Consider the following 24358-nt stretch of genomic DNA (forward strand, 5'->3'; position numbering starts at 1 on the left):
AGAGATCCAAAGAGAACTGCACTGAGAAGCAGATGACCTGATTATATTGTTCTTGTCATGACTCTGTTACCAAAAAAGGCTGAATCAGTGAGAACAAAGAACAAGGACAAGTGTTTTGAGGAAAAGGAAAGAGAAGATTATTAATTTGCCAGCACATGAGGAGGGCATGTGACCTTATCTCTAGTGGCAATGATCTTGTAATGCTTGAACAATTCTGTTCAGCTATTCCCTGTGGTTTAAGATACTAGAAATCAAACAACAAAGAATATTTTTCTGCCCTTTTGATTACTGGCTTCAGGATGCATGCAGGCTTTAATTCCCCAAAAGGATGGGGCGTTTTAAAGAGACAACCCACAAAACATTTTCTTACCCTTTTTCAGAACTTTACCTCTCTTCCAACTCTACTATAAATTGCCTTTCTGCTGCTGGGCAAATTAATTTTCATTAGCTTGATTTTTCTCTTCCATAAAATTAGGATATTAGTATAAATTATTCCTAAGATAACTTGTCATTCTAGAAATCTGTGGTTTTACAAATAAACTAGAGTTGGCAGAATTGTTATAGGCCACCTGCTGTGGTACTAAGGCGGTCGTTGTGAAATGATGTTAAGATAAAATAACTGATAGATATGTCTTTATTTTTTTTAGAATATTAGCTCTTATGTGTCTCTAGTGTTTGAATCCTTCATCTAATTTACACGTTTTATTTATATATTTTTCTTTTTTTGATTTCCTGGCTGACAAAGGATAATTTACACATTTTAGGTAAGTATTAAGCTTCAGATTTTCAAAGTGCTTTGTGATCATTAATTAGCTTCTTAAATCACTTCTGCAAGGGAGGCTTGTCCATGATCACATTATATAGGCTTATTTGTTCTCATTCTGTAAAGTCAAGTCTTACACTCTGCAATTCTGGGTCTCACATTCTTTTATCTTTCAATTTTTTAAAAAATAAATTAGGATCAAACAGCCATTATGATTCCAGTAATCCATTGATGCTTCGACTAACTCAACAGAGATTAACCTTATATATACTGTTATTAATATATTAACATTTCCATAGAAAGATGAAACTAGTAAGACACATAGAAGTTAAATTATTTATTCTAGTAAAATATAAAATCATTGTAATAAAATCATTGTAGTAAAGTAGAATTAGCATCGTGATACAAAATACAACTCATTGTTCCTTACTATCAGATAATCGTCAGAATCATAAAGACACACTTGAATCAGCACTTGTTCTCCATATGCTTCTCATTCACCCATACCCCTCCCACCATCACAGCTGCAACAGAAATAAAAGTTGGAAAGAAGGGTGAAAGAGGATCAAAGAGTAGTTAAGTTAAAGAGTTATGTGTCTGCCATGTGTTCATCCCTATAGTAAATATTATAGATTTAAAAAATGATTTACACAGTAGAAATACAAAAATGACTTTGACACTGCCCCTAACCTCAAGGAGTGAAAAAGGAAAAAAGGAAACTAATATTTGTTTAACATCTATGATGTATGTAGTACAGTATCTCATTTAATTCTGACAATACTACATCAAGGTAGCTATTATTTCAGTCCACATATAGATAAGAAGAGACTGAGTTGCCTTTGTTAGTTATCCCTTATGTAATCTTTAAAGAATTAAATCCTATCTCCACTAAACCTATACTTCAGCTTAACATGAGTTAGAAATTAATGGCAGGGTTAATGGAATCTTTGGGGATGACAAGATAGTCTTTTAAATGTTTTTAAGACAAAGGTGAAGGAACCAAAGAGAGAAAGTGAAGACATGCAGGAGAAAAGGGTAACTGATAAAGCAAAACCCTGGGGGAAATGTGGGGAGATGGGTTTAAGCAGAGACGGAGGAATTGATCCTGAACTGAAAGATCAAATCACATTCTGAAGCCAGAGATAAGAAGGCAAGGATGAGGTGTGGGTACAGATTTTAGAAGAAAACAAGTTTGTCTTGCCATAGGGAAAGAGGCAGAGTAGGGTCAGAAATTGTAAGAGGGTTCTTGCATCAATTTCCTCAGTAAAATATGATACCATACTCTTAGAAGGAAGGCAGCAGATCATCAGACCTGAGGAGTTTGGCAAAGCTGTGAAATAACTCTTCAGAGTTATTGAGAATGAATTATCATCTTATAAGCAGCTAAATGTACTGATGAATTGTATTCTGTAGTTCAACTGATTAGAGTTTATGAGTTGCTATTGGCTCCATATTTTGGAAGACAGACAGCTTTTACCCAGGCACCTAGGTAGGAGAGGTTATTGTAGGATTGACTCATGCTTCGGGGCTTCTTAGGGCTTCCTAGACAAGTGAGCTATACAGCTGAGAGGGAAAGCTGAGAGATCCAAGAGTAAAAGTAGTTCTGAGAGCTATAGCTACTACTGAGAGCTGAGCTGAGAGCAAAGGTTATCAAGCTATAAATTCTGGTGTCCAGCCTGGATATGAAGGAGGCTGGAAGGGGATTGACACCTGGGTAAAGTGGAGGGATTGTGTGGCTGGAGACCTGGATGAGGCTAAACAGCAATGCATTGGGAGTGAGCACACAAGGAAGCGAGAAGCTCCAGGTGGAAAGTAGGATAATAAGTGGTGGGGGGGGGGAAGGTTCTGGTGATGCGAAAATCTAAAATGTGGATATCTAAGAGTGTAGTGTGTGTGGAGTAGAGATGAAAGTCCCAGGAGCTGAGACAATCAAAGAAAGGTGAGCTGAGCGTGTATAATGGGTTCTTCAGCGTACCTTACAATAACTTGAGAATGATAGCAGGAGTTGAGATGGAGCAAAACACTCTCACCTAGGTGACAATGTCCTCAATGAATATGGGCAAGTGACATGGACATGCCTGCAACTAATAATAATAAAAGGAGGTCTAGAGGGTAGGTAGTCCCACAAAATGATCCTGACCAAGGAGAGATTTTGCAAGGTAGGGAAGAGTAATACATTAAAATGGAAAGTAAAGGTTTAGAGGGAAGTAGTAACCCTATAGGCCCACAGATGTGGTGGATATCAGTGCGAGAAGTATTGGAGCAAACTATCCTAGAACCTTCAAGGGAGGCTGTGGTCTAGGGTAAGAGCTATGCTTCATTTAGCGCAAGATGTAGAGGGAAGTTTCTGTCAAGCCCCTGCAGATCTAGGAGGGTTTGTTTATAACAGAACAGAGGTAAGAGGAGTTGCTAGCAAGCTGCATAAAACAGAGAGTAGGGGGCTTTAAGCAAATCAATTTGCTACTGATCTCAAATCCTATTTGCATCATTCCCCCTCTTTTTAATTTTTCTGGATCTGATTATCAGACTTGTTTTGTTGCCAAGCAACAGATAGAAATCACAGGGTCTCAGCTTTCCCTTATCATCTGCCACTGCCATATCTCCTCCTGGCGATCGTACAGTAAATAGGGCTAAGTTATAGCATAGCAGGCTGGGCCTGATAAGGGAAGGAAGTGACTTCACCCTGGGGCAGCTGTGGGACCTAACCAACATGTAACTGCAGGAACAAGGACCGTGCTTATGGGTCTGTATTCTGAGGATGCTGAACAAGAGGTGAATGAAAAATAAATTTAGATGAGGGAGAGTTTATTGATTTGGGAGCACTCTCCAGAGGGAGGAGATTTAACATCCTGACGAGGGCCCTGGGAAACATTGCTATCATGCTTCCATCATGACCCTTAGAAGCTTGAGGAAAAGCGGTATCCCATACTAAGAGAAGTAGAAATGTCAGAATTGCCACAGCAGATAGCGGAAGTCGGAATCAAAATGCTCAGAGAAGTAAGTATGCTAGAGTGACTATACCATGTAAGGCTGAAAAGCCCACTAGATATCAAAGTTCCAATTCAGATGGTCCATTTATTAAAGTGACAAAGAATTCTCTGGTGAGAAAGGCACCAGCGTCACTGAGAAGCTCAGTGGTAGCTCTGCTCTGTAGGTCATGGTTAATAATAAAAGATGCTGCTATGGGATTGAGTTCATAGATTGTAATGGGGATAATAGAATCCTGAAATAATAGAGGCCAAATGGTGGCACTTAGCCATCAGTAAGCTACAATTATCCTAATGTGGCAAGATTGGAGTGGCAGCCAGAGCTCTTGACCTCAAGAGAGCTTAAAAGATAGTTAATGGAATAAGTCATCCCTATGGGGAAAGCCAGAAGCTAGCCAACAGGGTACACTCAATCTACACAATGAAAAGATATCAAGGATGGATGATATAAAGCTCAGAGCAGAAGCCTCAATAAAAAGCCACAGTCTCTTCCCCCATTTGCTAACTTGAGCCAGTTTACCAATCTGGACCCCATTGACTGATGGAGAGGCACGAGGAGGGCCTCTGCAACACCATGGTGAGGAAAAGGAAGTCATATGGTAATGGCTTCCCCTACCCCCACCCCACTCTCAGGCCTTCCCTTAAGGGACCTATGGCCATTCACTTGGAAAATCATACACTGACAAGAAGAGAATGCCCAAACATTTTGAGGGCTGTTGGACGTGATCATTATCAATATCCATGAGCCCAAAATATCATGGCCCCCAGTTAAAGTGGAGGTATTTAGGAGCCAGATAGTTACAGCAGGTCCACTGAGCACACAAACGTATATGGTGGTCATTTCCCTAGTTCCCAGATATATACTTGGAATGGACATACTTGTTTGTTAGTACAATACATCAATTCCTTGGTCTAGGGGTAGGAGCTATCAAAGTGGAAAAGGCCAACAGGGAGACTCTGGTATTGCACAGCCATGATGGTAAATAAAATACAATACAGGGAAATGGTAGATGCTAGTGCCTTTTTTGCTTCCCTTCATATCTCTATTTAATTCACAACACTCGCACTGCAAAAGCCCAACAGTTGCTGGAGAATAAACAGTAGACTGCTGTAACTCAACCAAGGAATAATCCCAATTAAAGTTGCTGTGGCAGTTGCAAAATCTTTATAAGAGCAGAGCAACATGACCTCAGGTAACTGGTTTGTTAGGTGATTGATAGTGATGAACGTGTTCTTTCCTAACCTTATCAGAAAGTAGAATCCAAAAATGTTCATATTCAAGTGGAACAAACAATAAAAAATGTTTACAGTGTTGCCCCAGCACTATGATGTCTCTTCGTAACCTCTGTCAGAATACAGTCCTAAGAGACCTGAAGTATCTAGGCATTCCACAGAACCTCCCACTGGTCTACTTCATTGATGGCATCATGCTAACCAAATTGGATGAGCAAGGATTGGCAAACGTGTTGGGGGCCTTGGTGAGATATGTATACTACAGAATGTAGAAAAAAATTCCTATAAATTATTGAGAATACACCATATCAGTGAAATTGAGGAATTCTGTGATCCAGGGCAGACTTTTTTATGTTTTGTTTAAGAAAGATCTGCCTATTTCTCAATCATGTTTTCTTCCAAAATATTTACTACTTTACTTTCATATTTAGATTATGATACATATGGTATTGATTTTTTATATCTGTGTGAGGTAGGGGGTCAGCCTTCATTTCTTGTATAATGTTAACTAGTATTCCTAGAATCATTTATTGGGGGGGACTTTATTACTCCATAGTATCACCTTTGAAAAATCAAATTACCCTATGTGTCCACCTTTTTTAGGTTCCTCTATTCTGACCTATGTGCCTATTTTCTATCTTTGTGCCAACAGAACACTGACTTAATATTGTAACTTTATAATAGACCTTGATATTTGGTAGTTTAAGTACTCAGGCTTTGTTATTCAAAATGGAATTCTATTCTAGGCATTTGCATTTCCACATAGATTTAGGATCTGCTTATCAATTTACTCTCAAAAAAAGCATTTGAGACATTGAAGTTACATTGAATCTATAGATCAATTTTTCGAGAAATGACATCTTAATAGTCTATGAACATGGTATATTATCCTTGCATTTATTTAGGACTTCTAAAAATTTCTGTCAATTTTTTTAGTCAATAATGTTTTATATAACATATTTTGATAGATTTATTACTATTTTATTTATTACTATTACTAATTTGATGATTTGGTGCTATTATAATTATTGTTCTTATACATGTCATTTTCTATTTATTTTCTGGAATAGAGGTATATAATTAAATTTTGTATTTAGACATATCCAGTGACCTTATTAAATTCACTTATAAATTCAAATAATTTGCCAATAGATTCTTTTAGATTTTTTAATATATACAATCATGTCATTTCTGAATAGTAACAGTGTTATTTCTTCCTTTTCAATATGTATGTCTTTTGTTTCTTTTTCTCCTTTATTGCCTTGGATAGAGCATCCAGTATTATGCCCTTGTTTCATTACTGATGTCATGGGGAAATGTCCAATAATTTATCCTAAATATAATTTAAGCTGTAGTTTTTTCATACATATCCTTTATCAGATCAAGGACATTCCCTTTATTCCTACTTTGCAGAGAATTTTTATCATCAATAAGTGTTGAATTTTATCAAAATTTTTTGCAACTATTGAAATGATCATATGATTTTTCTCTCTGTTTTTAATTACTTTGGTGAATTACATTGACTCTCCTCCCCCATGTTAACCCACACTTGTTTCTGGAACAAATTCGACTTAGTCATGATTATTCTTTTTATAATATCACTCAATTCAATTTGCTAATGTTGTGTTCAGGATTTGTGCATCTACATTTATAACAGAAATCATTTACCAGCCTTTTAAATTGACTTTTTTTCCTATTACAGAATACCTTTGGAAACTAGAAATTGTATGATGACAAGTGTGCTCCCAGGTGTTTACGTGGCAGTGTGCAGGGCATAGAATAGACTATGGGAAGCGGGCAGTGAGGAATTAGGAGGCTACTGCAGTATTAAGAGGAGAGCTTGAACCAGTTTGGGACCAGTGGAAAGAAAAAGGAGGGGTAGACTGTCCAGCATTTAACATGTGATTACATGAAAGTGTAACATTATGAAACAGAGAAGTTAGGAAAAGTTGGGGTGAAATCCTTATCTTCATTATTATCACCAGCATTAGGATGCATACAAAGGAAAGACTGTGATTTAAGAAATTCCAAATGCATGGAACTACCTAACTGGTCAATATTTTATTGTCTTTAATTAGAAACTTTCCTTATGTTGCTTTGAAGTTAACTTTAAAAATTCTTTACATTAACAATAAGAAAAAGTGGGTAATGTTATATTCAGTGAACACCTTGAAAAGGGATCCGTACTTCATACCCTTCAATACCTTTCCACACAGCGCATTTCAACACCGATTGCTGTTCCTTTCCCAATCAGCAGGTGGCGACCGCGCGCCCAAGTCGCACTCCCGACTCATCCCTCCGTTTCCAAGGCAGCTTGCGTGGCTCCCGGGAGCGCGCACGTTCCAGAGCCCGCGCCGATCGCTGTGGCCGCGCTCGTCGGCCCGTGGCGCTTGCGCTGTCGCACGTCGGGCCAGGTCGGGGTGAGCCGGACCCATGTGGAAGCTGGTCCCAGCTGCGGGCTCGGCCCCAGGTAAGAGCGGAGAGGAAACCTTGGGGCCGGTTTTCCCGGGAACGACTGCCGAGGGGGAGGGCCTGCGGGCGATGCCTCCTGCGCCGCCTCCGTCCCCGCCCCGGGAGGCTGCGGATGCGGAGGCTGCGGAGCCGGCGTCTGGGAAGCGCGTGTTCCTCCCGGCGGCGCGGGGACTGCGGGCGACCCGAGCCGCGCTGCGGGCGGGGGCGGGGGCGGCCGGCTCCGCCGCGTGCCGCTCGGTGGCCCGGGGAAGCGAGCCTTGGATGGGGCCCTGCTGTGACAGCTCGGCTTCGCGGGGAGCACCCAAAGTATCACAGGCCAGACCACGCGAAGGCACAGATAACTGTCTGGAACATACTATTTTTGTGAAGAATCACATGATAATTTGGGTATATGGCAACCACTGGAAAAATTACTTTCAGTTTTGTTTCAGACTTATAAGGTCATCAGAAGAAGTGAAAAAGTAGATTTTTTTTTTCTTCTCTGCATTTCCACCAGTGGAACGTGGTTATCATAAGTTAATTTGTTTCGTGTGTGTGGTCTTCATTAGTTGATAGAAGGGTAAGCAGGGATACTATGATTGGGTCTTGTCCTTAGGAAGTTAACATGACGATTGGAAAAAAGAAATATGTAGAGACTAAATGGACTGACATTGTAAGGGAAGTATGAAGAGGGCCAGACTGAATGAAAAGGACTCATGAAAGCATCCCCGTGGACCTGGCTTTCCAGGACCCCTTTCTACTCGTCTGGTTTATCTGCCCTGTGATCACTCCACCACTCTCGTAATGAAACCTTATGCTCCCAGACTGAACTCCACAAATATCCAACATACCTGCTATGCCTCCTACAATTTGTGATTTACAACAGTTATTTTAAAAACTGATAACCCTTTCCCACTGATTTGCAATGCTACCTTTAACATAAAAACAAAATTCCAAAAACTGTACACTTGCATTTACTCTGGAGGTTATTGTATTGGTCTGTGTTGTTTACTCCTGGTCCATCATCATACTTTTTAACAACTATAGTTTTATGGCATATTTTGCCATCCAGTAGGGCAAGTTCCCATAATATTTAAATTTTTCTTGACTTTTTTTACATAGTTTCCTGATGAATTTTTGAATTTGTTTATTAAATTCCAAACATACTATTGTGATTTTGTTTGGTAATACATTCTGTTTATAAGATAATTTGGGGGAGTATTGACTCCTTTCAGTATTGTTTTTGCTTTATAAAAGTGATATATCTTTCCATCTACTTAATCTTTTTTGTCTTTCAGTGAGGCTGTACTAAAAAACACAAGTTTGACTTATATAAAGTTGGGTAACATTTGAATAGCAAAATAAAAATGTTTTATTTAATATTTGTCATACCTGTATCGCATATGCACATACATATGTGTGTGTGCATGTATTACATGGACATGTGTATGATGTGTCTATCAGTTTACCTTTTTTTAAAAATTTGTTTTAGGAGAACCATACAGACTTTTGACTGGTGTTGAGTACATTGTTGGAAGGAAAAACTGTGCCATTCTAGTGGAAAATGATCAGTCAATCAGTCGAAATCATGCTGTGTTAACTGCTAACTTTTCTGTAACCAACCTGGTATGTTACTAATTTTATTTCACTAGCTTGCAGTAAGGGGGTTGAAATCACAGAAAATTATCTTGTTGCCTATGGTGGGAGAGTTTATGGTGACTTTTCATTTCATAAAGTTGTTTAGGTTTTATTTTGAGATTTGAAGTTTTAGTGATTTAGAAATTCAGAGGAAGTAGGACGTACTTACTTTTATTTACTTAACTAGCATTTATTGAGTGTTTACTGTGTGCAGATCACTGCCAAGCCTGAGAAGAGAACAGCTGAGCAGCAGACCTTCATGACTACTGTTTTAGAAGAGGTTATATAGCTGTGTGAACCCAGACGTTTCTCATAGAAGTTTTTGCTGTGGAGATCGATTTGTTTTACCAGGGAAGAGAACTGTTGCTTACTTATGACCCACAGCTCCTTTGAATGATTTTGAGTTTGTTTTAATCACAATCATGGGTGATAAACATGATAAAAATATGTATAAATATATGTGCTCATGATAATACTAGTGATAATAAGAAAGAAAAATTATTTTGAGCAAAGATTGCATCTATGCAAATGCTGTATTTGTTCAGTGTTTAGGTTTTGTGTCTACTCTTTTAGCAATAGAAAAACATTGTTGAAATTCTACAGAAAAAGTAAAATTGTTACTGTAAGTCAGAAACTCTGGGCTTTCACCCCTTATTCTCATTGGACCAAGTTTTACAATATGATTTTGATAATGAAAAAAAAAATTAGGAATGAAGTTGTCATGTTATACATGAAATAGACTGTACCAAAGCAAAAGATTCACAACTGTGTGAAATTGAAGGGTCAGGAAAATCCCCACTGACTTACAGAAATAAAATTTATTTAGGGAAAGAGGAAATATTAATTGCTAGTTGAGTGATCATTCTCTAAAGACAACCAAAGCAATAACTTACCTACTGTGTTGGGAGGTTAGCCACCTATCTATTACCTAATCAAAAAGTTATCAACTTTTTCTTTTGAAACCTTTTTCCCTGGTAATTAAATGTAATGAGTGGTAAAAGACTGTAAATTATTTGCTGATTTTTTCAGAGTCAAACAGATGAAATTCCTATATTGACAATAAAAGATAATTCTAAGTATGGTACCTTCATTAATGAGAAAAAAATGCAGAATGGCCTTTCTCAAACTTTGAAGACAGGGGATAGAATTACCTTTGGAGTGTTTGAAAGTAAATTCAGGTAGGATGTTTTAAAATTGATATTAAAAAATGGACAGCTTTGTTTCATACCAATAAAATTTTAAAGGAAAAGGGTGTTTATAGATAATGAATTGAAAACAATTCCTACTTAGCACGGTGTTACACTTTGCGCCACATGTGGTTAATGTGTTTGTCAATCATAGTGAATGAGGGTTTGAGTGGGCCCTGAGAGTTTTGATGGGAGCAACATTTGTTTCATTCCTTATAGATCAAAGTAGAATGTTAACTTGGTTGTTGCTTTTTCTTCGGTGGGACTCAAGACTTAAGAATTCATAATTCATAGGTTTGAAAGTTTAATAAATACATAAAAAGTAAAATTAACGTAACAGGATATGATATAAGCTTAAAGTTTCAAAGTACTATAAATTGCCATTTCTTTAACTATGATAATATAACTTTATGTGACTTATTCTCATTTTCAGAGTAGAGTATGAGCCTTTGGTTGCATGCTCTTCTTGTTTAGATGTCTCTGGGAAAACTGCTTTAAATCAAGCTATATTGCAACTTGGAGGAATTACTGTAAACAATTGGACAGAAGAATGTACTCATCTTGTCATGATATCAGTTAAAGTTACCATTAAAGTAGGTTGAATGTCTTGTTATTATGGTAAAATAAGTTCTGTCAATTTAAGCTTACTCATTCACTCATCATATACAGACTTCTTAAAAAATTTACTTTAAAACTATTAGAACTGTTAGTTGTAGATTTTTATGTACCCATTTCATGTCTTTATATACCACTTAGGCTTTAATGGCTTTCCAGATAACCTGTTTATTATCTGAGACAGACAAAGCATGTAAAATTAGATTTTAGATTTTAATTTAGCATTTTAGAAAATGATTGATGATATCCTTTCACCAAGAAGTTTATTACAGTGCATAGTTTATGTTTTCAATCTAAAAGCAAAGCAACTGGAGATTAACTGCCAATCTTCAAAGTTAGCATCTCATGTCTCTTCTATCAAGTTGTCTTCCTCCAGTCTCTGGTACTCTGTCATGAACTCATTCTCTCCTACGTAATTTTATTTGATTTAAGGTCCTAATCACAAAGACTTTTAAGTTCTTATAGTTTAATATTACTTTAATGTATCTTCACAACCTAGAGATATGTAGATAAATACCTTTAGAAGATGCTATTCATTAAAACAGTAATATATTTTGGTATATTTTCAGATTTTGCGTCTTCATCAGATTTGGTTATATTCAAAACTAATTGAAGAATGGCATTGGGAGGTGATTCGTCTTCTTTTAAACAGGTTGACTGTAGATTTGTGGGATTATTTTAGGTTAATATCTATAGTAAAAAGCAACAAGTATTTAGATGCCTTTATTGGATAACATAAAAATTCTTTAGTATTTAATATAGTCAATTAAATTGGAGCATGTGTGTCATAACTAAAGAGGTGCCATGAAGAAAGTCTTGCTGCTTGGATAGATCCTCAAGTTAAACTTGATCTTGGTGGGGTTATCTCTGATCAAAGATTTTTTTCATCTTTGCAAGTTTATGAAATTGATTTTATAAACTCAGCAGCATAATTAGCCTCCAGAGTACTATGTTATGCAGATAAATTCACAGATAGTAGGTTTATAAATAATAATGTCCACTTATTAGTTTACAGTAGGGATATACCTTTAGAGTGACCAGAATATTTAAGTCTGGGCTCCAGCACAGTCCCCTTTAAGATAGTAAGGTACTTAAGAAACGGAATAGGTAATCATACACTTGCTTGGTAGGTCTGAAATAAGATCAAAGGCAGTTGGACCATCTTCAGAGGTACTTTTCTGAGTCTGTGACAGACATGGACACTATTCCAGTGACTGGAATGCTAATGGACACCTTGTGGGTCTCTCCAGTAGAGATACCAACATGGTTTACAGAATAATTCCTTTTCAATATTTCTGACCAATCGTGCCAAAAAAGAAAACCTTCTCATGATACTATTTTTTGATAAATTTTCCAAAAGTACAGGTTAGCTTATGTTTTTTAAATTATTGCTTGTTAGAACCAAAAGGGAAATTAAAGAGCATTCGGTTTAACTTTTATTTTTTGTTTTTGTTTCTTGGAGTTTTTTAATTTCAAAATATTAAGGGGGCATAAATGTTTTTGTTACATGGATAGCTTTTATAATGCTTAAGTCAGGGCTATCACCCGAATAGTGTTCATTGTACCTGATAATTAGGCTTTTAACCCTTCCCTCCTCCCCTTTCCCCCTCCTTGATTTCCAATGACCTTTGCATCTCTCTGTTACCATGAGTGTCCATTGATTCATTCCCAATTATTACAGAGTACGTGTGGTATTTGTTTTTCCATTCCTGAGATACTTCACTTAAGATAATGGTCTCCAGTTCTATCCAAATTGCTGCAAAAGACATTATTTCATTCCTTTTTATGGCTGAGTAGTACTCCATGGTGTGTGTGTGTGTGTGTGTGTGTGTGTGTATGTGTATATATATATACATATATATATATATGTATATATATATACACATATATATACACCACATTTTGTTAATCCACTCCTGAATTGATGGACACTTAAGTTGATTCCACATCTTTGCAATTGTGAATTGTGCTGCAATAAATATTTGAATGTGGGTGTCTTTTTGAGAAAATGACATGGTTTTTGAAGAACAAACTGAGGCATGGAGCAATTAAATAATTTTCCCCAGAATCACAAGTGTTAGAATTTACTCAGTCCAGTGTTGAATTTCACCTTACTGCTTCATGCTGGAAGTTAATTATTTCACTCACTTTGGAGGTTGGTGTCTTTTAGTTTCCATTCTTGAGATTGACACCCTAAATCTGCTTGCTCCTATTTAGGCAATACCGTGTGTTATTAAAAGCATACATATAAACTTGTTAGTTGGATTCTTTCCTACAATTCTGCTTCTTTGTTTTCATTCCCCACTGTGACATTTTCTGATTTTTCTCAAATTTTTTGATGTATCTTACTTGAGGCTTATAGCCTTATTCACATATTAGTTGAATCTTCTTTTTTTTTCCTTCTTATCTGTATGCACTTATTTTGAGCTTTTACCTAACCGTAGTTATTCTTTTGTTTACTTTCTTGAAAAGGCTTATTTGCATAGTTACAATCTTTGTGAAAGTCAGTCAGGCTGAAAATCTCTTGTATTGTCTTCTCTACAGCAGTTAAGTTACATTTCCTCAATTCTGAGATAATATTTTTAACATTTTAATGTTTTTGAAATTGTATTGTATTTTAAAAACTGACTTTTATGTTCTACTTTCATTAAGCAGTTTTTAAATTAATATTGTAATTGGTGGTTTCTTATAATTGACTGACGATAAGGTGATTTGTGTTCTAAAACTAAGCCGTGACCAAATATTGGCTTCTATTTTATATATTGTAGCTCCTTTGTAAATTTAGAGGGATAAAAAGAAAAACAGTATAGAGCAGCCTCTTTGTAGTTTATAACTTGAAACTTTTCTTTAAAAAAGCGAGCATATGAGTATATTCACATGTTTTCTTCATTTTAGACAATATGTGCACTCATTTGTGGACGTCCAATTGTAAAGCCAGAATATTTTACTGAATTTCGCAAAGCAGTTCAGTCCAAGAAGCAGCCTCCACAAATTGAAAGGTATATTATCTATTTCAAACATAATAAGATATGACATAGAAAATATGATAGCACTGACTTTATTTAATTCCCCTTTAATGATTGTTTGAAGATGTAATAGTTGCTATGTTATATTTCAGGTTGTTAATGGAAGTTTTTTTGTTAGTATGTAAAGAAAGAGTTCCCCAAAATGTTTGTTAGTCCTTTCTTATCTCTGTGAAACAAATGTTAAAATATATGCAAATATTTAAAGAAAAAAATCGAAAGACAGTAAATGGCACTGAAGGCACTGAGGTGTGGTCAAAAGAGCACACGTGCCAGAGCCAGGCATCACGTGAGAGGTACCTCTGGAATTGCAGGGTGCAGCAGCCCTCCTCAGAGGCCACGCAGTGCTGGGGCAAGTTATTAACAGCATGTGGCATTGGAAATGGAGCTCATTTCTTCTGAGCTTCCATTACCACATATTCCTTAAAAGGGCCATATATTCAAAGCCACCCCCAAATGCCAAAGAAGCCAAGAAACCAAAGAAGGAGGCAGACAAATCCAGTTTATCAGTATATAGATGATTTATTAGGGGAACTTACTGACAAAAGCAGAGTCTTGGGCAGGCACAAGACTGGTAGATCTCCACACTGCAGCCTTCCAGACCCAGGGCTTGTCTTGGGGAAAAAGTGTACATGCTCTGGAAGTAATGTGTCAGTGCCTATGGGCATCACAGCCTATGATTTCTGCAACAACATCAAGGGTTGTTTTGGAGGAAAGGCAAAACTTAAAATGAATAGGTGCTTCTTCATAAAGAGTAATATATTAATATCAATCAACTGGACATTTTGGATGCATTTCCGTACAGGGCGTTAGTCAGGTGAAGTAGCATTTAAAACTAAAGTAACTCTTGTCCTCACACCTCATTTCAAAAATGAGACTAATTCCTATCTAGCTAAGTTATTTTAAGTATTAGTAATGCAGTAATGCAGTCATGTTTTGCTTAACAATGGGGATATAGTCATAGAAATGCATTCTTATGTGATTTTGTCCTCATGCAAAAATCAGAGTGTACTTACACGAACCTAGATGGTATCACCTACCACATACCTTGGCTATATGTTGCAGCTGTTGTTCCTAGGCAACAAACCTATACAGCATGTTTCTGTACTAAATACTATAGACAATTGTAACACAATGGTAAGTATTTGTGTATCTAAACATAGAAAAGGCACAGTAAAAATGTGATATCATAATCTCATGGGACTACTGTTATATATGCAGTCCGTCATTGACTGAAATGTTATTGTGGTGTGTGACTGTTTATAAAGTCTGAGCACATTGTTTGGTATCATAATAAGTGCTTGTTAAAAGAAATGTTTACTGTTGCTAGTTGCAACAATATCTGGGAAAATTCATAATAGCTTTATTATTTTGTTTTACTTTTTTTTGATGTTCTGTCAAAGTTGTGAACCACCAGACAAGAAGATCTATCTGTGTATATTGTGTTAGTGAAACTTTGAGGTAATATAAATTATAGTTGAGGAGAAAGATACTTAGGGTTTTTTTTTTGGTTTTTTTTTTAGTTCTGGATTGCAGGTTAAAATGCTGAGGGCTTTAACCTGGTGGATTTTTTAGTCAATTTAGTAGCCTGAAAACTTTATTATCTAAGATACATGTCAGTAGATTACAGTCTACATGGCATAATAGATTCACTATAAGCTCATCTTGTCTTTGTGGGACAATTTTGAATATTTGAGGAGATTTAAAAAAATTAAAATGTTATTCAAGTTAGGACTAATTTTAAACAGTAACTAGCTGTTATAAGCTATTTTGCTTAATGCAGGGCTTTTTAGGGACTATTTATACCTGATAATAGGTGCCTGCTTTTAAAGTAATCAAAAATCAGGTTTTTCTCTTCATTTGTAATTTTCATCTGGAAATTTTTTTGTATTTTATACTATGGTTAACAGGTAATACGATATTTTTAGACTCTAGAAAAAGATCCTCAGATTTTAAAATATATGCTTCTTAACCTTTTTTGAGTCTAAGACCTCTGTGAGAATATGAAAGCACTGATCTCTTCTCAGGAAATTTCATTTACGTACTACAAACTTGCAGAGTATTCCAATAGAATCACATTTTCCTTTGAAGCCTCTTCATGAACATTCCTGGGGGAGTCCATAAATCCGGTAAATAATGACTCTTGCTACAGGTAATAAACTATTGTTAGTTCTAGATAACTTGAGGATAGAGGGGTCTGACAGGTTATCACTATTAGTGATTTATTGTTTTGGAGTTTTTAGAATTAATCATTCATTCCTCTTTCTATTCAGATTTTCAGATGTGTTTAACCTGAGTCCATTTTTTACTAAGTTAAGCATACTTTCATTCTAACTTCAATTTTTGACTATTAACATACATAACTATAACGAAACATCTCAGCTATAATAAAACATCTCTACTGTAAGATTGTTGAATAACTCCTCATTCAGTGTTAACTAGGAAAGGTTATTATGAATACTTAAACCCATATTTGATGATGGAAATTGATAATCAAATTTTTAATATTATTTTAAAATATATAGTCATGTGGCTTAGTAGAGTCCTGGGCCTATATGGATCTATTTTGATATACTTGTTCAAAGCTTATATGACTGAGTATTCAATTATTAATAGAAAAAGGATTCAGTTCCCAAACATTCACTAGTAGTAGGAACGAGTTAAAAAAGGGATATGAATTAATTTACATGTGGCAACTCTTTTAATCACATAAATAACTCCTTTGTTAGTTCTGAAAAAGCATGATCACTAGTCTTGGACTTAAATGAAGAGGCATACTGTATTTTTACCCAACAAAAAGTACGATCCGATTTAATGTAGCTATATCTACATCTTTGCACTGTTACCAAGAAACAAGTTAAAACAGTTATAGCTTCATGTACCTGACATGATTTGTGATATCTCATTTTCTTAAATTGTCATCGCAGTAGATAAAGTCATTTTTAGAAGATTCCATTTAATAGGAGTGTTTAATTTTGATAATCTGTACTCTAATAGAGGAAATTTAAAATATTCTATACATCTAAATGTAAGGAAATTATCCCCTAGAAAGAAGGGGAGTTGGCTTTTATTTGAATTTTTGCATATCTCTCGTATTAGGGGGTGCTCTCTTAATTACTTCATTTTGAACAACAGGTATTGTTTTAGAGAGACACCGTTGGGAAGAGGGAGTCCTCCGTGGGCCCCTCGCTTTCATAAACAACTTGCTGGATCTGCCAAGAATGCAAGGCCCTGGCCATCCTTTACGCAGGCCATTTCTCAAGGTTATGTTTGCAGTCAGAAACCTTGAGGGATGAAGTAATAATCTCCCTCCTGTGACAAAAAACAGCCTTGCTTATAACTTGTTATAAAACCGGAGGATTCCCAAGGTCAGTGTTCCTCTCTCCTGCCACACTATGTACACTGTAGGTACCTTCTGCATCTTCCCCATGAGACTTGGTCAAGGAGGAGACCTGTGGCAAACATACTAAGGCTCATGCTGCTTGCTTTGTCTCTGACCCAGGAGTCTCTGTCTTCTGCCAGCAATTTTTGAAATGGGAACAGGTTAACTTATTAGCCTGTAATCAAATCTCAGACCCAACTGACCCATTAGCCTGAAACAGTCTGAATAAGTGAAAGTTTGAAAGTTTAGGAAGCTCATAGAGGTGACCTTATATATATCAATTAAAATCCAAGGCAAAAAATTTAGCATATGCTAGTAATTTTTTTCTGGAGATAGAACTTCATATTTGCAAGTTGTGGGTGTCAATGTAGTCTAGCCTTTTAGAGATCAGCAAAAAAAGTACTACAGTAAGTGGTTCTAGAAATCATAATCATATGCCTACGGGACTAATGAAATAAACAACTGTCTAGATATTGGGCAAATAAATACTTGTGGCTTGGGATTCAGTTTTTATGGCCAGAATTATACATGGTTTCAGAAAAATTCTGTATTCGAAAAATCTTAGTACAGAGGTGAAGGTGTGATATAGGTTAGATGAAATTTATTGAAGATCATGTAAAAAACTCGATCTTTCTGGATGATGTCTCTCTCAGTCTCTTATAAATCACGTATATATGTTTAGTATGCATCTAGTTTGGATTATCTACTTTGGATTATTTTTTTTGAGAAAATAAAGACCAATTCTAGCTATTGTAGTGTCACCTGCCACTATATTTCTAGAAAAAGCATTAAAACACTTTTGGTCATTTTGTACCAGATGAAACTCTTACTTTTTTAAAAAGTATACTCTAATGGTATTATGGAAATTAAGCCTTTCTAGTATCAGGTAGTCACCCCATTTACAAATTTAACAGTAAACATACAGAGTGGTATATAATTAGAATATACTTTATTATTACAGTTTTTACCCACCTCTTGATGAACCATCTATTGGAAGTAAAAATATTGATCTGTCAGTACGACAGGAGAGAAAACAAATCTTCAAAGGGAAAACATTTGTATTTTTGAATGCCAAACAGGTAAATGTTATAAGCTAAATTTTCCTAAAGAAAACATTACAAACTAGGATATATTATTACTCTTATCAATAGTTGTTAACGTATTTCATTTTGGAATTTTGTGTAAAAGTATGAAGTAGAATAAAAAACTGCTCAGGCACTAGAACTGATGATGTATGTGATTACTGATGATGTATATGATTATAATATTTCTTAATATCTGTTAATTGGCCTGTTAAGTTTATGTAGATATATAAGGGAGGAACAGAAAACTTTAAGTTTGAAATTGTTCATTTTGTAAACTTCTGTTGAATGTGTTCTGTGTGCTGAAATGGGGGTTCCAAGAGTCTGTGTTGCAGTGGAGAAATCATGCACGTAAGGCCACAGTGAGTTACTGTGTGCTAAGTGTGATGAGGAACTACAGGCAGCATAGCAATTCCGGGGCTGCACAGATACCTGCTGAACTAGGGATTTTCTCAAAGTGCAAGTTCAAATTGCCCACTTAAGAAGTAGAACCAATTCTAATTTAATTGTTTCTATTTTAATTCCCAAATCAAAGTCTTACATAATAATAATCTTCTCAAGAAATTATTACATTTTTAAACTGTTTCTTTCCATTTTTAGCATAAGAAGTTAAGTTCAGCAGTTGTTTTTGGAGGTGGAGAAGCTAGGTTAATAACAGAAGAAAATGAAGAAGAAGAGAGTTTCTTTTCAACTCCTGGAACTTGTGTTGTTGAGATAGGAACAACAAACTCACAGATCTTAATTCCTGAGTCTCAGAAAAAATGGATTCAATCAATAATGGATATGCTCCAAAGGTACAGAATTATTTTTTATTAGTAAAATAATTGCAAGTAGGAGATTTAACATTTAACTTTTTCTATTGCACGTAACAATATAAAAGTGGATGTAATTATTATTATAAAGGTTTTATCATGTAGTATACTTAAATCGATTGTGACTTGGTATGATAGAAATAGACTATTCTTTAGGGTTGGGCACAGTGGCTCATGACAGCAATCACAGTACTTTGGGAGGCTGAGGTGGGAGGATCACTTGAGGTCAGGAGTTTGAGGCCAATCTGGGCAACATATTGAGACCCCTTCTCTACAAAAAAATTTTTAAAATTAGCTGGGTATGATGGTATGACTACATCTGTAGTCCTAGCTACTTGGGAGATGGGAGGCTGAGACAAGAGGATCACTTGAGCCCAGGAGTTAGAAGTTACAGTGAGCTATGATCGCACTGCTACATTCCAGCCTGGGTGACAGAGCAAGACCCTGTCTCTAAGAAAAAGTTAAAATTTAAATTTAAAAAAAGAGATAGGATATTTTTATCCGTGACAATTTTATCTCAGTATTTTATGCTTCTTTCTTCTTTAATAAAATTTGTAGAATTTGCCTCTCTAAATTAATATAATAGTATTTTTTCTGTAGGTTATGTGGCAGTTGAGGTTAAAATTAAAAAATAAAATTTTTTTTGCAGTTGCCCAGAGGTGGAATGTATTTGCCTTTTGATAGGTATTATCCATTAAAAATGCATATAAAAATGTCTGTCCCTCTTGTGTAGGATATTAGGGGAAAGCAGGAAAAAAAATCAGGTGTCTTAGAATGGTGTTTGTATTGGGGAGGGAGACTGTAAAAGAGCTAAGTCAAGGATTTGTTTCCTTAGCCTTTTATTGGCATTAATAATCTTAGCATTGTTGAAGCCTAAAAATACTGTAGAAATATAGAGCTTGGCCGTCTTTTGACTAGATTTCTCTTTACTTAGCAAAAAGTAGGTGGGGCCTAGAGTGTTTATATACCTGAGAAGTCCATACCCAACTTCTTACAAAAGATTCATTTTTTTCTGTCTCAGGAGTTCTTCTGACCTTGGGGATTGGTTTGTTCCCCACCCCCGTTATAGGCTTGCTGAAATAAAAAATAAAATTTCAGCCATCTGTCCTGTAAATATTTTACTTAATGGAGATATGTTAACTGCTGTAGAAAAGAAAATATCTTATACAAAAAAAATTGCCATCTAACCATCAGAACAGGAATTTACTGTGGTTCCATTGTGTTTAGACACTGGGAATACAATGGGAAACAAGGTAGTCATTTTCCACCATTGGAACTTACTGTCTAGACAGAGAGACAGATAAAGACAAGTAAACAGATTATTACACATGTGTATAAAGGAAACAGCAAACAGGGCAGGGGGAGAAGCTATTCAGACACCAGTGCCTTAATCATGAAGTGACACTTGATTCTGTAGTCGTTAGCTCCTGTTACAATTTGGTTTGGGGGGAGGGCAATTTTATTGTTTGAAAAAGGCTGTCACTGGCAACACTTCTCCACTTAGTCTAAGCCCTTGGTAGCCATTAAAGGTGCAATTGTATGAAGCAAAGTAGCCAGTGAAGCCAGTTATTATTGACTGAACTTCAGGCAAAGGGCAACATTGCAATTGGTTAGTGCCATGGCTATATGGATTAGAAGCGGGTGTGGGATATCAGTGGTTATGATTAAATATCTTCTGAAGAAGATTAGAAGTTTAGGGGAACATTTACAACCCTGATTTTTGTTCTTGCTGAGATATAGTCCCAGTATCTTAGCTCAAATTTAGGAACACATCCTGTTGTTAATTTAATTATTTTCTCTTCATTATCTCCTCCTGCTCTCCCTTCTCTCCTCAGCTTTTCTCCAGCCTTGAGTAAAAGTAAAAGTGGATGAATCAGTAATCCTTGGTTCATGACACACTCTCATCATCGAACCATGCATAGTATATATTCGTTTTGTTCACCAAGTATTTAATTAGTTACTTTTAATGCAATAAGTATCTGAAAATGTGTCACCCAAAATACAAGCTAGGTCCTTGAAAATAGCATCCATCTAATTATATGGTACTCCTATCCCAGTCTCCCCTTGCATGGGATAATTATGCTGAATCTCATGCCTGTCATTTACTTGCTTTCTTTTATATATAGTTGCATTGCTTTTTTATGTCCAGATGCTCCTCAACTTACAATAGGGTTACATCCTGATAAACCTTGTAAGTTTCAACTTCCCTTTATAAATTGAAAATACTGTTAACTGAAAATGCATTTAATATACCTAACCTAACGTACTTCATAGCTTAGCCTAGCCTACGTTAAAGGTGCTCAGAATACATATTAAGCTACAGTTGGGCAAAATTAACACAAAGCCTATTTTATAATAAAATTTTGAGTATCTCATGTAAGAGTATCATACCACATAGTGCTATCCCAGGAAAGACCAAAGTTCACAATTCAAAGTGCAGTTTTTACTGAATGTGGATCACTTTTGCACCATCATAAAGTCAAAAGGTCATAAGTTGAACTGTCATAAGTTGAGGACTGTCTGTATTCATAGCATATGTATGTGTATGTGTGTGTGTATCTTTTAGTTGTATTTAATTTTATAACATGGTCATCATGCTACATGTAATCTTTGAGAATTTTTCTTCCTTAGTATTAGATTGCTGACATGAATTCATCCATTTTGTTATGTTACTATAATTTATTTGTTTTGATATTGTAGTAGAATATGTTTCATTGTATAAATATACCATAGTTCCTTCATTCACTCTTCATTGAAAAAAAAAATCTTTTTTCCAGTTTTTTGTTATAAATACTGCTACTGTGATCATTTTTGTACGTTTCTTATTGGTTCCTGTACAGGATTTTCTATGGGGAATATTCCTAGGAATAGAACTGCCGGATCACAGGTTGTGGAATGTTCAGCTTTAGGAGGTGGTATCAAACTGTTGTCCACTTTATACTCCTTCCCCAGTATGTAAGAGATAAAGTAGACGGACGTTGTTTCCGACACTTAGTGTTGTCATACATTTTCATTTTTGCCAGTTGAATGGATATATAATCATATCATGTTGTGATTTTGATTTGTACTTCCCTGATTACCAGTGAGACTTAACACTTCTTCAAATGTTTATTGGACATTTGTTTTTCCTCTTATGTGAAATACCTGCTCATGTCTGTTGCCTAGCTTTCCATTGAGGTAGTTGTGCTCTTCTTTTTTTTAATACAAATTTCCTCGGTTTTGTTTATACTCGTTTGTGTTTGTATTTAGTTCTGTATACTGTTAGCATATGTATGTATGTTCATGCATTCACCACCATAGTCAAAAAACGGAGTAGTTGCATTACCACAAGGATCTCACATGTCCTTTTATACCCACACCTACCTTGCTCCTTCCCTACCTCCCATTCCCTGTCCCTAAACCCTGGCAGTCACTAATTTGTTCTCTCTTTCTAAAATTTTGTCTTTTAAAAAAATGTCACATAACTGGTTTAACCTGTGGATGCGGAACCTGAGGATACAGAGGGCCAACTATTCTTGATATTAGTCCTTTTTTTTCCACTTAGGTGCTTTGCAAAATATGTTACCACTTTATAACTTATCTTTTTACCATATTGGTGAATAAAGGACTTTAATTTTAATATGCTAGGTCTTCACTTAACATCTTGGAAACTTTGCTTTAGGTATAATCATATATAGTAAAACCAATTTTACAATAGGCTGATTGATACAAACAAAAGTTTACTACACAAAAACACCACCAAGCTTTTAAATAAAGAGCCAAAACACTTCTGTTATTAAACACTGAAATAATGTGGGCTATACATACATTTAATAAAGATTAATAAAAATAAGATAGATAATTATTTACTCAATTTTTGGTGCATCAATGAGTGACAGTGGTCATTGTGGGTTAAATAAAGGAGTGAATATTTGCAAAGTGAAAATTGTTAGTACCTCCTACCACCACACAATTCAAAAACAATAAATGTGACAGGCTTGCTGAGCACTTTTGTACCACATCATTTATTGTTATGCATTTGTGTGTTTATTATACATTTTATGGATTTTTATTTTACAGTAATTTGTATTCATTCATTCATTCATTTTCCTGCCCCACTTATTCCAGTTCAGAGCTGTGAGTGGCAGGAGCCTATTCTGGCAGCTCAGGGCACGAGGCGGGAACCAACCCTGCACAGGATGCCATGACATCACAATGCGTGCTCACACCCACACCCACACTGCCTCAGACTGTGACAGTTCAGACGTGCCGATTAACTTTGCATGCACATCTTTGGGATGTGAGAGGAAATTGGAGTACCCAGAGAAAACTCATGCAGTCATGGGGAGAATGTACAAACTCCACATAGACAGCGGCCCTGGCTGGGAATTGATTTTTTTTTCCTCATCCATGTTGTCGTGAAACAACGTTGAACAAAATGATGGTATTCGAGCATCTACCATAGAGTAAAAATTAACCTTTTCTCTGCTTTTTGTATTTTAAGAAATCTTTTCCTATTTGTACATCACAAAGATATTTACCTACATTTTTTTCTGATTGTTTACTACTATTTTGATACCATATTTTGGTTTTGAAATTTGTTTTTAGTCTATCTGGAATTGATTTTGTTGTATATCAGAGTTCCATACATGCATGGCTATGTGTTTGACTTTATTGTATTTCGTTGATCAATCTGTTTATCTTTGTACCAATACCACATTGAACACATTGTCCTAATTACTATAACTTCTGTTAAGTCCTCATGGCTGATAGGACAAGTCTCTTTCTGCTCTTCTTCAGAAGCATCCTGGCTATTCTTGGCCCTTGATTTCTCCGTATATATATAGAATCATCTTTTCAAAAACCGTGTTGGAATTTCAATTAGGAATTGGATTGAATCCATAAATCAACCTGAGGAGAATTAACAGTTTATATAATCTTATTCATTTTTATCAATGAATATATCTTCTCTCTCCATTTATTTGGGTCTTTTAAAAATCTCTTAATGTAATTTCATACTTTCAGTGTAGCGATCTTGAATATCTTTTATTAGATTTATCCCCAGGCAGTGTATATTCTCTGATACTGTTATAAATGAATGATGTTATCTCTTTTCATTCCATCTTCTAGTAGTTTGCTGCTGACATTTAGCAGCCATATTGCCAGACTCCCCCTTTTTTCTAACAATATATCATTAGTCTTTTTT

General features: G+C 35.8%; 1 protein-coding gene across 2 annotated transcripts in view; it reads left to right on the plus strand.

Moving 5' to 3' along the window:
* Positions 1-7344: 7344 nt before the first annotated feature.
* Positions 7345-24358, plus strand: part of NBN (nibrin) — a 37884-nt gene continuing 20870 nt past the window's right edge. For both annotated transcript variants that reach the window (XM_045561467.1, XM_045561468.1), the window contains exons 1-7: positions 7345-7453; positions 8927-9060; positions 10102-10250; positions 10693-10852; positions 13770-13873; positions 18241-18358; positions 18962-19155. In XM_045561467.1, coding sequence (XP_045417423.1) covers positions 7417-7453; positions 8927-9060; positions 10102-10250; positions 10693-10852; positions 13770-13873; positions 18241-18358; positions 18962-19155 — 896 coding nt within the window. In that variant the 5' untranslated portion in view covers positions 7345-7416. The remainder of the gene's footprint in view (positions 7454-8926; positions 9061-10101; positions 10251-10692; positions 10853-13769; positions 13874-18240; positions 18359-18961; positions 19156-24358) is intronic.

The sequence above is a fragment of the Lemur catta genome, chromosome 9 (assembly GCF_020740605.2).
Source record: "Lemur catta isolate mLemCat1 chromosome 9, mLemCat1.pri, whole genome shotgun sequence".
NCBI lineage: Eukaryota > Metazoa > Chordata > Mammalia > Primates > Lemuridae > Lemur > Lemur catta.